Below are 14933 nucleotides of genomic sequence, written 5' to 3' on the forward strand. Positions count from 1 at the left end.
AAAGCGATTTGAGCGACTGGGAAAACTGCTATATAAATCCAATCCATTCTTGATGCACTAAAATGTTTTGCAGCTGATATATTGAAGACCTGCAGCAGCAGCAGGGTTGATATACTGACCTGTAGTTGTAGGACTTTTACTAGTATTGTTGTGAACGGATGTCATTGTGGTGAGTGGTGTGCAGTTAGTTGTGAGCAAGTTTGGAGGGTAGAGTTGCATTGAGAGTTGTTAATGTCACTTCACAGATATCTTAGTTTGGAAGCATCCTCCATGGCAGGTGTCCAGTTGTATTTATTTTATTTGTGAACAAATTCTTATTTACAATGACGGCCTACCCTGACCAAACCCTAACCCGGACGACGCTGGGCCAATTGTGCACCGCCCTATGGGACTCCCAATCACAGCCTTTTGTGATACAGCCTGGAATCGAACCAGGGTCTGTAATGACGCCTCTAGCACTGAGATGCAGTTCCTTAGACAGCTGCGCCACTCGGGAGCCCCAAGTGAAGGGGTTTCTCCCCCTTGAGTTGAAATGTAAAGCAACTGAGAAAATATCTCAACCACCTACTAGAATTGACCCACAACCAACAAAAAATGCAAGACATTATATAAAATCATTATCGACTGTATAATATCTTAAATCATTTAATTTAGTTCTCTTAAATAATGATATGCTCCTAAATGTGTTGCCAAGGAGAGATAAGAAGTTTCTGTTTCAGCCCAGACGTCAATTCAACGTCTATTCCACGTTGATTCAACGTAATTTCATTGAAATGACACGGTTGATTCAACCAGTGTGTGCCCAGTGGGAGTACAGTATATCACCACTTGTTCCTGTCTTTCCCAAAGGGAAGAATTGGAGGGAATGTATAGGCCTAGGTGCTTATCTCCTAGAGATATATTAGGTATTTAAAGTGACTGGTTACCATAGTGAATGTGTCTCTGTCTAATCAGACTGTGGCTGAATCCAAGAGGCCTTTATATGATGAGGTAATTCCAACCATTCAATCTCCATGGAGATTAAGCCAAATTTAAGCACTTCCTCTATGAAACTCATTAACCCTGACTCCAAAGTTATTGTGAAGAAACCTCTGGTATCGCTTCCACATTGTATGCAAATCTCTCCTAAAGTTATTTTTAATCTCCAATCCGCAATTAGGAGCGTGTGAATGAAGACGTAGGTCGTTATTGAGCGGCCTAATTTGTAATGACGAATGGCGAGCGTGAATATTGCAGTTGCCAAACTGTCCCTTATCATTATCGCCCCCTCAGATGATATAAAGATTCCTCAACTCTCCTGCAGTCGACTCTGATTAAAAGTCCAATTAAAAACCTGTCGGTCAGAGGAGGAGGAGGAGCGTTCTGTCTCGCCGGACGTTGCCCGTGGCTGAGGGTTGATTCTCACACAATCACGTGTTGAGAAATAGTGATTCAGCCTTCATCCTTCTTCATACTTCATCATCCTTCAGCCTTCGTCATCCTTCTTGGTAATTCAATTCAAACAAGATGGCCTCACTTTAACACACAGTAAAAAACATCAACTCACACCTGTACAGCAGAGGAGGCTGCTGAGGGGAGGACGGCTCATAATAATGGCTGGAACGGAGCGAATGGAAATGCGTCAAACCCATGGAAACCATGTGTTTGATGTTGTTGATACCTTTCCACCTATTCCGCTCCAGGCATTACCACGTGCCCGTCCTCAACAATTAAGTTGCCACCAAACTCCTGTGCTGTATAGTACTGGAACACAGGTTGAGTCCCAAGTTACAGTCATAGTAGGGCCCTGGTCAAAAGTAGTGTATCATATAAAGGACAGGGTGCCATTTCAAACCCAGTGCTGTTGTATGTGAGTGTGCTACTTCCCATATCCTAAGCCCAGGGTTTCTATGGTAACACGAACCAACGCACCACAGGTTCACAACATCTAACCCTCTAAAGTAGACCTTGGGGAGCCAGATAGATAACCGCTACAGTGTAACTCACACTTCACCTAGATAATAAAATATTATCTGATAATACATTGTACTGTTCTGTGCTGTATAAATATTTAACAATATGGCTTGTGTGGTGAAATTAATCTCTCCACAGAGACCATTTTCGCAATTTTCTTGACAATCATTCTGATCTGTGCTGATCTCTGTTAGTGTTTATGACTGGTTGTAAATGGCCCTCTTCTGCTTGCTCTAATATCTCTCTGGCTTGTGCTATTATCAGTCTGTACATAGTGAAGTGCTTATCTCAGCGCTTTGAAACTCCTCTCTACAAACCAATGACTGTATATATGAATGGACAAAGCCACTGATCACGTGACACCATTAATTCCTATGTGAAGACTCAATAGCGCATTGAAGCCAAGTGAAGTCTGTTTAAATGGTGTCTGATGAAGACATAACATGCGCAGTTTGAGCTACTCCAGGAAGTGCTGCTCCCTCTCATTGAGTAACTGAAGCTGAAGGCTTCCGGAGTACTGCTGGCTGCCATTAGCAACTTAATTATCCTTATAACTTCTTCTGTGTGCGATTTTAAAATAATCGGTTCAAGGACATACATCTGGTGTGTTAGAAGCAATTGTTGGTACCATGATTGTCTTCTAAATTGTTTTATTTACTCAAAGATTTACCATGAAGATTGTCATTTTTCCATTCACTATAATGGGGGATCCTGTTTTTCTGCTAACAAAGCCTTTAGTACCTCGGTTGGCCTCGAACTTCCATGGCATCAATCCGAGGGGGCAGTCGTTCTCCCCTGCTACAAACACACTGGCAGCATTACAGCAAGCCAGCATGAGCCAGTCTGTCTGTACAGAGAGCCATTAGAAATTTGCAACGAAGTGTCCGAAATTGCATCCTATTCCGTACATAGTGCTCTACTTTTGACCACGGCCCATAATTCCCTACAAAGTGCCCAACTTTTGACCAGGGCACATAGAGCACTAGTCAAACGTACTGCACTATTTGGGGAATAACGTGCTATTTTAGATGCATCCTGGGAAGGGACCCCTGATTACAACAGGCAGGATTTACAAGCCTGTTTCTAGCACATTATCCATTAGTTTAACAAATTGTAATTGATTGCCAGGTAGCGTCTGTGGGACTCCTATGGGACATAGATGACTACACAGCAGCTTCCTGTGAGCCTAGTCCCCATCATGCCTTTTACTTTAATCAAATCCAGCGCTAATTCTAAGTGCTTTGGCACTTAAGCCACATTAAAGAGTTTAACCATAGCCCAGAAGTGCTCTGTACTACATTAATCAATTAGTAAGCTTGACGATAATTGCAGTGCACTGTGTGACGGGCCCCGCTCCTCTTATAAAAGCTGAGGTTGAGACAGTAAATGTTTTGAAATGAGATTCGGGGTCGAGTGTAGGGACAAAGTTAATAATATAAACAAGCCTCGCGTAAACACAGGTCATCTACCATTGTCCCCCCCAAACTCAACTCTGGAATTCAAAGCCAGTTCCACTGTGTTTTTTTTCAATGTTGTGCTCTAATCAGGGACTGATTTAGACCTGAGACACCAGGTGGGTACAATTAATGATCAGGTAGAACAGAAAAGCAGCAGGCTCTGTACCTCATAGGGTCGGAGTTGAACACCCCTGCTATAGGCTATACTGTACAACAATGCGTATAACGGTTCTGTAGTAGCCTACAACAGGCTAAGTTATAGGTGAGAGGTAAAACATTTTACCATTGCCCCTACTGAAGCTATGTACAGTATCCTAATGGTTTTATTTGAGAGTCAAAATGACATCAACTAATTTACCCTATGCACACAAAAACACGTTTTACAACATGTCCAAAAATCCTAAACAGTCAAAAAGTCTCCGCACAGACACGCTCCGTGTCCCTTGTCCAGGTTCAGGAGAGTCCAAGGTACAGCCAGTCTAGCAAAGGTCGAACCAGACCGTGAGACGCAGGTGCACCAGAGGCAAAGCACATTTGCTCCACCACTGTGAACAGAGAGCATGGAGGAAGACCTAAAGAAGAGGCCCACGTCCAGGGGTCTGAGTACCCTGGAGAAGAGCCTGATACTACTGTTTGTGGCTCTGACTGGCGCCTGCATCGGACTGGTGGTCATCTACTTCACTGACAAGAACAGCGTCCCCACTGATGAAGGTGAGTAGTGTACTACCTGTATGTTTAAATGGAGGGAAGGGAAAGGGGGATACCTAGTTAGTTGCACAACTAAATGCATTAAACCCGAAATGGGTCTTCCGCATTTAACCCAACCCTTCTGAATCAGAGAGGAGCGGGGGGCTGCCTTAATCGATATGCACGTCATCGGTGCCCGGGGAGAAGTTGTTGTTGGAGGTTAACCTTACACAAGGACTGAAATGCAGATTTTTTCACCTTTTCGGCTCAGGGATTGGAACCAGCAACCATTAGGTTACTGACCGAATTCTGTTAACTGCTAGGCTACCTGGTGGTGAGCTGCTATATACTTTAAACACATTCATGTAGGCCAGATGATTAGTACTACTGTAAATACTGTAAACACATAGGAGTTGTACTATCCCTCTAAACTTCATCACTGTCAAGGAGGTGTGTGAGTACAAAACTTGAAACACTTCAATCAAATGAAGGTTTTTAGCTCTACTCACACCAGAAAGTTCAATGCCTCTCAGCAGGACTATGAAACAGTGATTTATGGACCCGTGTGATTTATGGACCATTATACATTTACCATAATACCAGGCTTAGCTAAGCGTCTGGGGAGTGGGTGGGTAATGGCTGTCGGTTGGTGGTGAGTTTGCTGACAAGAAGATGAAAAGTGATGTTTTGTTGTCTATTTTGATTTAAATTTCCATCACTGTACATTGTGCTCTTAATGTATCTCTGTCTCTGACAGATGTTTTATTATTTAGGATTAAATTAAGCCACACTTTCATATCAGCAATAAATGATAAGTATAGAAGAATGATCTGAGTCATTGTATACCGCAATAACAAACCAACGGCATTCGTTGCTACAGTAATAATGGCATTGAATACTTCTGGCATTGAATGTGCCTCCATTCTGGGTACAGGGCGAGACAGAGAGTTATATTCTAAGGGGATTCTGTGTCTTTGTGGTACCTTTGTGATGTGAGTCACAGTGACGTCCCCTGCCACTGGCCTCACAGTGTGGCAGACAGACAGTCCGAGCTGAGACCCAGCTGTGGAGGAACAGAACGACAACAAAAGGCAAAGGTTCCCTCTAACGTTGAGGGAACGTCTATAGACAAACCTCCTGCGAACCTTTAGGGATATCTGAAAGTCTAATTGGTCCCCTTGGACATTGGCTTCTCATTGGTCACACCACTGGATACTGATGCACTGACGCGGTTCCAAGCACTGTTATGGATTGCTGGACGTATTTTTCATATAGTGTCACTCTGTCACCATAGAAAGCATGACAAATACGTCCTCAATTTGTCACGTCTGCATTATTTTTCATGAGTCATTCTATTTCATCTATAGTTAGAAAACAGCCCATCAAATCATCTGAGTTAAAATGTGAGATAACATGCGTGTTGTTTTGGCTTCTGACAAGGTGTCAATCTATTTATCATATAATATAGTCCACCTATCTGCAATATATCTTGGTGCCTTTTTACAGTTCTGTGCTGGTTCCCAAAAAATACAGCATTTAAATCAAATAAAAATCTATGATGTTATTAACACTGTCCCACGCTACCTTGGCTCGGGTAGCCAAATCAGTCATATCGTACCTAAGAATAATGGCTGCCATCCATTTCTATGAGTGAGACTGTCTTAGGAGACACGGCTGACTCCAGAGACAGCACTCACACAGTACACTGGTCTAGTATAATGCAAATACTCTCACTCTATTTCTCTCTATTTCTCTCACTCTCTCTCTCTCTCTCTCTCTCTCTCTCTCTCTCTCTCTCTCTCTCTCTTTGTCTTACTCTCTCCCTTTTATAGACTTTCTCCTTTTATTCGTCCTTTAAATCCCTTATTCAATAAACCCAGGAATAATGTCTGCACTTTGAAGTGATGGTCATATTGAAAGGCCAAAAACTGTCTAGCTTCTGTCTACATTATACAGAGCATTACAAGTATTCAGACCCCTTGACCTTTTTCCACATTTTGTTACCTTACAGCCTTATTCTAAAATGGATTAAAAAACATTTATCATCAATCTAAACACAATACCCCATAATGACAAAGCAAAAACAGGTTTTTAGAAATGTTTGCAAATTTGTAAAAAAATATACAACTGAAAATATCACATTTACATAAGTATTCAGACCCTTCCTCAGTACTTTGTTGAAGCACCTTTGGCAGCAATTATGGCCTTGAGTCTTATTGGGTATGATGCTACAAGCTTGGCATACCTGTATTTGGGGAGTTTCTCCCATTCTTCTTTGCAAGCTCTGTTAGCTTGGATGGGGAGTGTCGCTGCACAGCTATTTTAAGGTCTCTCCATTTTAGATCAGGTTTTAGATCAGGTTCAAGTCTGGGCTCTGGCAGGGCCACTCAAGGACATTCAGAGACATGTTCTGAAACCACTCCTGTGTTGTCTTGGCTGTATACTTAGGTCGTTATACAGGTCGTTGTCCTGTTGGAAGGTGAATCTTCACCCCAGTCTGAGGTCCTGAGCGCTCTGGAGCAGGTTTTCATCAAGGATCTATCTCTCTGTACTTTGCTCCGTTCATCCTTCCCTTAATCCTAACTAGTCTCCCAGTCCCTGCCGCTAAAAAACATCCCCACAGCATGATGCTGCCACCACCATGCTTCACTGTAGGGATGGTGCCCAGTTTCTTCCAGACGTGACGCTTGGCATTCAGGCCAAAGAGTTAAATCTTGGTTTAATCAGATCAGAGAATCTTGTTTCTCATGGTCTGAGAGTCTTTAGGTGCCTTTTGGCAAACTCCAAGCGGGCTGTCATGTGCCTTTTACTGATGAGTGGCTTCCGTCTGGCCACTCCACCATGAAAGTCTGATTGGCAGAGTGCTGCAGAGATGGTTGTCCTTCAGGAAGTTTCTCCCATCTCCACAGAGGAACTCTGTAGCTCTGTCAGAGTGACCAGCGGGTTCTTGGACACCTCCCTGACCAAAGCCCTTCTCCGGGCGGCCAGATCTAGGAAGAGTCTTGGTGGTTCCAAACTGCTTCAACAAAGGTGCCTTTACAAAGCACTGAATCCTTATGTGAATGTGAATGTTTTTTTAATCTAAAAACCTGTTTTTGCTTTGTCATTATGGGGAATTGTGTGTAGATTGATTATGAAAAATAACAATTTTATACATTTTTAAATAAGGCTGTAACATAATAAAATGTGGAAAAAGTTGAGGGGTCTGAATACTTTACGAATGCACTGTAGATACACTACTAGTCAACATATGGATAGATATATGTGTGTACAAAACATTAGGAACACCTGCTCTTTCCATGACATAGACTGACCATGTGAATCCAGGTGAAAGCTATGATCCCTTATTAAGCTGTGATCCATCATAGTCACTTGTTAAATCCACTTCAATCAGTGTGGATGAAGGGAAGCATTTTTAAGCCTTGTGACATTTGAGACATTAATTTTGTATGTGTGCCATTCAGAGGGTGAATGGGCAAGACAAAATATTTAAGTGCCTTTGAACAGGGTATGGTAGTAGGTGCCAGGCGCACTGGTTTGAGTGTGTCAAGAACTGCAACGCTGCTGGGATTTTCACACTCAACAGTTTCCCGTGTGTATCAAGAATAGTCCACCACCCAAAGAACATCCAGCCAACATCCAGTCAACATGGACCAGCATCCCTGTGGAACGATTTTGACACCTTGTAGAGTCCATGCCCCGAAGAATTGAGGCTGTTCTGAGGACAAAAAGAAGGGGTACAACTCAATATTAGCAAGGTGTTCTTAATATTTTATACACACAGTGTATATGTGTGCAAATTATATTTAAAAAACGTGTACTGTATTGGTTGTATAGGATGGTTGCTGACCATGTTGTCATTGGCCACACCATTGTATGAGGGTACCAATGAATTACCAATTACCAATTGCTTTTGTTAAATGGGACTGGTGAAGCAATCTTTAATTCGAATACTCTTATTAACGTAAGTAGTGCCACTATATCATCAAACAGCCTGTCCCAGCAGGATGTTCCATAATGACATTGTGTTACTCTTCCATGTTATACATAACAGCCCAATAACAAGGGTTCTAATCAAAACAAATTATTCTGCCAACATTACCCAAAGCTGTTCCCCTGCAGCTGACACATCAACTGAATGTTCATGTAATCAAGTGTGTGTGTGTGTGTGTGTGTGTGTGTGTGTGTGTGTGTGTGTGTGTGTGTGTGTGTGCGCGTGCGTGCGTGTGTGTGGGACAAGAGGTCAATTCAGGATGCGGGGGTCCTCAGGCACTCAAGGGCCCGTCGGGGGAGTTCACCAGCATGAATCACCCCAGTAGCTACGACAACGGCATGAGCTGCAGCTGGCACATCACGGTGGACCCAGGCATGGTAAGTACCACAATGCAACACATTCAAAACACTAAGATTTTTATACAGTAACCTCTTTTCCTTTTACTGTGCTCTTTCCTTCAAACAAATACACTGAACAAAAATACAAATGCAATATTCAACCATTTCTACGATTTTACTGAGTTACAGTTCATATAAGGATCTCAGTCAATTAAATTCATTAGGCCCTAATCTATGGATTCCACACTTTAAAAAAGGTTGGGGTGTGGATCAGAAAACCAGTCAGTATCTGGTGTAACCACCATTTGCCTCATGCAGCGCGACACATCTCCTTCACATTGAGTTGATCAGTCTGTTGATTGTGGTCTGTGGGATGTTGTCCCACTCCTCTTCAATGACTGTGCGAAGTTGCTGGATTTTGGCGGGAAATGGAACATGCTGTCGTACATATTGATCCAGAGCATTCCAAACATGCTCAATGGGTGACATGTCTGGTGAGTATGCAGGTCATGGAAGAACTGGGACATTTTCAGCTTCCAGGAATTGTGTACAGATTTTTGCGACATGTAGCTATGCATTATCATGCTGAAACGTGAGGTAATGTCGGCAGATGAATGGCATGATAATGTGCCTCAGGATCTCATCACGGTATCTCTGTGCATTCAAATTTCCATTGATAAAATTAAATTGTGTTGGTTGTCTGAAGCTCATGCCTGCCCATACCATAACTCCACCACCACCATGCTCATTCACACAACGCTATATATGTTGTCTTCCATCTGCCCGGTACAGATGAAACCCGGGATTCGTCTGTTAAGAGCACACTACTCCAGCGTGCCAGTGGCCATTGAAGGTGAGCATTTGCCCACTGAAGTTGGGTACGACGCCAAACGGCAGTAAGGTCAAGACCCTGGTGAGGACGACGAACACTCAGATGAGCTTCCCTGAGACGCTATCTGACAGTTATTGCAGGAAGGATTCGGTTGTGCAAACCCACAGTTTCATCAGCTGTCCGGGTGGCTGGTCTAAGACGATCCCGCAGGTGAAGAAGCCGGATGGGAAGGTTTATTTTATTTATTTATTTAACCTTTATTTAACCAGGTAGGCTAGTTGAGAACAAGTTCTCATTTGCAATTGCGACCTGGCCAAGATAAAGCAAAGAAGTTTGACACATACAACAAGCATAGTTACACATGGAATAAACAAACATACAGTCAATAACACATTAGGAAAATATATATACAGCATGTAAATAGGCCATAGTGGCAAAGTAATTACAATATAGCAATTAAACACTGGAATGGTAGGATGTGCAGAGGATGAATGTGCAAGTTGAGATACTGGGGTGCAAAGGAGCAAGATAAATAAATAAATACAGTATGGGGATGAGGTAGATTGGATGGGCTATTTACAGATAAGCTATGTACAGGTGCAGTGATCTGTGAGCTGCTCTGACAGCTGGTGCTTAAAGCTAGTGAGGGAGGTAAGAGTCTCCAGCTTCAGAGATTTGTGCAGTTCGTTCCACTCATTGGCAGCAGAGAACTGGAAGGAGTTGCAGCCAAAGGAAGAATTTGCTTTGGGGGTGACCAGTGAGATATACCTGCTGGAGTGCGTGCTACGGGTGGGTGCTGCCATGGTGACCAGTGAGCTGAGATAAGGCGGGGCTTTACCTAGCAGAGACTCATAGATGACCTGGAGCCAGTGGGTTTGGCGACGAGTATGAAGCGAGGGCCAGCCAACGAGAGCATACAGGTCACAGTGGTGGGTAGTACATGGGGCTTTGGTGACAAAATGGATGGCACTGTGATAGACTGCATCCAATTTGTTGAGTAGAGTGTTGGAGGCTATTTTGTAAATGACATTGCCGAAGTCGAGGATCGGTAGGATGGTCAGTTTTACGAGGGTATGTTTGGCAGCATGAGTGAAGGATGCTTTGTTGCGAAAAAGGAAGCCGATTATAGATTTAATTTTGGATTGGAGATGTTTAATGTGAGTCTGGAAGGAGAGTTTACAGTCTAACCAGACACCTAGGTATTTGTAGTTGTCCACATATTCTAAGTTAGAACCATCCAGAGTAGTGATGCTGGACGGGTGGGCAGGTGCGGGCAGCGATCTGTTGAAGAGCATGCATTTAGTTTTACTTGCGTTTAAGGGCAGTTGGAGGCCACGGAAGGAGAGTTGTATGGCATTGAAGCTCATCTGGAGGTTCGTTAACACAGTTTCTAACAAAGGGCCAGAGGTATACAGAATGGTGTCGTCTGCGTAGAGGTTTATCAAAGAATCACCAGCAGCGAGAGCGACATCATTGATGTATACAGAGAAGAGAGTCGGCCCGAGAATTGAACCCTGTGGCACCCCCATAGAGACTGCCAGAGGTCCGGACAACAGGCCCTCCGATTTGACATACTGAACTCTATCGGAGAAGTAGTTGGTGAACCAAGCGAGGCAATCATTTGAGAAACCAAGGCTGTTGAGTCTGCCAATAAGAATGTTGTGCCTTAGCCAGGTCGATGAATACGGCTGCACAGTAATGTCTCTTATCGATGGCGGTTATGATATTGTTTAGGACCTTGAGCGTGGCTGAGGTGCACCCATGACCAGCTCTGAAACCAGATTGCATAGAGGAGAAGGTACGGTGAGATTCGAAATGGTCGGTGATCTGTTTGTTAACTTGGCTTTCAAAGACCTCATAAAGGCAGGGTATAATAGATATAGGTCTGTAGCAGTTTGGGTCAAGAGTGTCTCCCCCTTTGAAGAGGGGGATGACCGCGGCAGATTTCCAATCTATGGGAATCTCAGATGATACAAAAGACAGGTTGAACAGGCTAGTGATAGGGGTTGCAACAATTTTGGCAGATCATTTTAGAAAGAGAGGGTCCAGATTGTCTAGCCCGGCTGATTTGTAGAGGTACTGGGATGACGTGGTTACATGTGGTCTGCAGTTGTGAGTCAGATTGGATGTACTGCTAAATGTTCTAAAGCAGAGAAATTAACATTACATTCTCTAGCAACAGCTCTGGTGAACATTCCTGCAGTCAGCATGCCAATTGCATTGTGTTGTGTGACAAAACTGCACATTTTAGAGTGGCGTTTTCTTGTCCTCAGCACAAGGTGCACCTGTGTAATGATCATGCTGATTAATCAACTTCTTTATATTCCACACTGATCAGGTGGATGGATTATCTTGTCAAATAAGAAATGCTCAGTAACAACACCTAATTTGAGAGAAATAAGCTTTTTGTGAGTATGGAACCTTTCTGGGATCTTTTATTTCAGCTCATGAAACATGGGACCAACAATTAACATGTTGCATTTATATTTTTGTTCAGTATACATGTCAAAACTCAACTAAGTCTCATAGGCTCTGTTCAAATGTCATTGACTAGCCTCCCTTCCTTCCTTCCTGTCTTTCTTTCTTTCTTTCTTTCTTTCTTTCTTTCTTTCTTTCTTTCTTTCTTTCTTAATTGAAGTAGTCACTGGTTGGATCATTGACTACCTCATGGAAGAGATAAAGGAAGAAGGGATGCATTTTTAAGAATTCTAAACTTTCAAGAGATAATCTAAAAAAGCCTCATGTCATTTCCATGACGACCACTGATCTGACAGGAGCTGATGGGTGGAAGTAACACGCCAGACACCTTTCCATGCTCTGTCCTTTCGCCCATCAGTGCACATACAGAGCAGAAGAGAACACAAGGACAGGCGGCCATTTTGGAAATTGGAAAATGGGAACCCAGTCATATTGTAAGGAACAGGGTCTTTTGTCCTTAAAGGAGATTCTGTGTCTGCCTGATAAATATTCATCAAAGGGATCCCCTTATCTTTTATTAATGCACAGCAGCTAGAGAGAATGTTTGGCAGGTGCAGAAACCATTAAGATAACGACTAAAAACATCAAATGAACCACATCACTAACTTTGAAAAATATTGCACTTTAAAAACCAACTCTAAACCAGAATGCTTGGTTGACTTATATAGAACAAAACCTGCAGCGGAACAATGCTTTAAAAGACGCCTTCGATCACCGTCACCACCAGAACAGATCATCATTTCAATGATCTTTCATTGGAATAGTGCTTTTGATATGAGTCTCTGAGCTGGAAGGATGTCAGGCGTAGCCATAGGTCTGCATCTCAAATGGAACCCTATTCCTTATGCAGTGCACTACTTTTGACCAGAGCCCATAGTTCTAAATAGGGAATAGTGTGTCATTTAGGAAGCAACCATAGACAGACACCAGGGTATAACAGTACGGTAGGTAGGCAAGGCGAACAGAACAGAAAGCCCTTAGATCAGATGTAGCTCTGAGACATGGGTAAACACAGCTCCACACCGTGACAGATGGCTGCTCTGCCGTCTCTTTCATTCTCTCAAGCTACGACATCCGGAGAAGGAGAAGAGACAGGAAAACAAAAAAACATTTTCACTTTGCCAAGCAAGCCAGACTGAGACTGCCTCTCTCTCCCCCTTTCTTTCTCTCTCTCTCTCTCTCTCTCTCTCTCTCTCCTGTCTCTCTCTCTCTCTCTCTCTCTCCTGTCTCTCTCTCCCTATCTGTTCCTCTCTTTTTCCCTGTCGTCTCGATTTTAATCTCCCTCTCCCTCTCTCTCTCTCTCCCTCCGTCTCTCTCTCTCTCTCCCTCCCTCCCTCCCTCTCTCTCTCTCTCCTGTCTCTCTCTCTCTCTCTCTCTCTCTCTCTCTCTGGCGCGCGCTCACTCGCACACACACGCATATGCACACACACACACACACACACACACACACACACAGTCAAGCCTCCTATTAAGTAGCAGTATGTCTACTGCTCTAGTCTCTAAGACAGTGAATAATAAAAACCTGCCTGTTTGTTTTCCTCTACTCCAGGTGATCCATTTGTGGTTTGAACACTTCTCCCTGGAGGCAACAGACCTGTGCACAGCAGACTACTTTACAATACAGGACAACCTGGGAGTCATCGGTAAGACACTGGAGACACTGGAGCCAGACTAATTAAGTGGATTAAGGCCAATACATCCAGGCAAAGGGTTTGGTAGGCCAACATTTATTACTGAAACCTGAGGGTGAGACATATGGTAAGGTTTGTGTGTTGGAGTGGGGGGTAGTGTGTTCTCAAATAGCTCGCTATACAGATCAGATATTGATCCACACAGGGTTTTGAGAGGTGGGGTACAGGTGTAGGGTAGGGGATCCATCCTTGGCATGTCTTCAGGTATGGTGGGGCACAAAGGAATTTAATTCAAAGGAATGTAATTCCATTTCTGTCCTTTGAGCCTGTAGAAAACAAGTATCATACAGTCTCCAGCACATCGTACACATCATATTCAGTTGTTTGATCTATCCTCAGATCTTTTCTCCTTGACTTTATACAACTCTAACCACCATGTTCTCCCCACTATCACTAGCTTTTCCCATTTCCCATTTTATTACAAGCTCATTTACTTGAGCAAACATATTACATTTTAATATTTAATTTACTCCGCATATCATATTCTATTATGCCTGTAGGTGATGGTGTGTGCTCTTCAGACTGTTTCTGACAGGATGGGAGAATTAGACACCCAGCCAGAGAATCTCTCTCTCTCTGTCTCTCTCTCTCTCTGTCTCTCTCTCTCTTTCTCTCTCTCTCTCTCTCTCTCTCTCTCTCCAACTGTCCATTCTCACCTCTTAGCTGACACGCTGGGATGTCTGGCATAGCAAAGGGAAGCTATGTGAAGTGTGAGGTGGAACTATTAAGGTGACTGTGCAAAAGCGTTGATGTTTAAACCTTGTGGTTAGGACACGCTTTTTTCCTGTACTTTTCTATACTTTCTATACTGTATAGTTAGAGATTGGTGGATGTAAATGTGAGGCCACGCCATCATTCTCAGCTGTGTTACACTTTCCACCGTGCCACATTAACACATGGATGCAGACACACACACGCACATACACACATAACTAACCCTGCAGCGTTGTTGCAACACCTCCTCTGGCTCTTCACTTCCTCTGCCCCTTGGCTGCAGCACGACACACCTCACACACTCACACACTCACGCTCTCTCTCTCTCTCTCTCTTTCCCTCTCACACACACAGTGTCCCCTATTCCCCAGACCCTCAACACACAGCCCCACAGGACCATCCACACTCCACGGCTATAAAGGGATTGAGCTTTGATGTCAAACTCAAATTAGAGCGTCCACGGCGGACACAGCCTATAAGCCTGGCTGGCCTGCCTCTTCACTACTCCACTTTAAGTTACAGCCCCTAACAAGATTACAGACTTTCAGAGGGAGGTCAACTCTGCACTGCGGAATGTCACATTGATGTTTGACATTACTCGACTGTTTCTGTAACATAGCAACAAAAAATGCATACATGCATTTATTGGAATGTATTGAAAATATCAATGGTATATAGATATACTGGACTGCACATGTAGGTCTAGACGTATGGCCAGTAGCTATTGATTTGACATAAAAGGTTCTATATGTACAGTAATCCACATATTGTTTTCTTCTTTCTCTTCTG

General features: G+C 43.4%; 1 protein-coding gene across 1 annotated transcript in view; it reads left to right on the forward strand.

Annotated features, from left to right (window-relative positions):
• Positions 1-3899: 3899 nt before the first annotated feature.
• The window catches only part of zgc:154142 (CUB and Tryp_SPc domain-containing protein), a 44438-nt gene continuing 33404 nt past the window's right edge, over positions 3900-14933 (forward strand). The window contains exons 1-3 of the mRNA XM_036933695.1: positions 3900-4121; positions 8338-8468; positions 13289-13382. Of these exons, the coding sequence (XP_036789590.1) occupies positions 3971-4121; positions 8338-8468; positions 13289-13382 (376 nt within the window). The 5' untranslated portion in view covers positions 3900-3970. The remainder of the gene's footprint in view (positions 4122-8337; positions 8469-13288; positions 13383-14933) is intronic.

Source organism: Oncorhynchus mykiss, chromosome 10 (genome assembly GCF_013265735.2).
Source record: "Oncorhynchus mykiss isolate Arlee chromosome 10, USDA_OmykA_1.1, whole genome shotgun sequence".
In the NCBI taxonomy this organism is placed as follows: domain Eukaryota; kingdom Metazoa; phylum Chordata; class Actinopteri; order Salmoniformes; family Salmonidae; genus Oncorhynchus; species Oncorhynchus mykiss.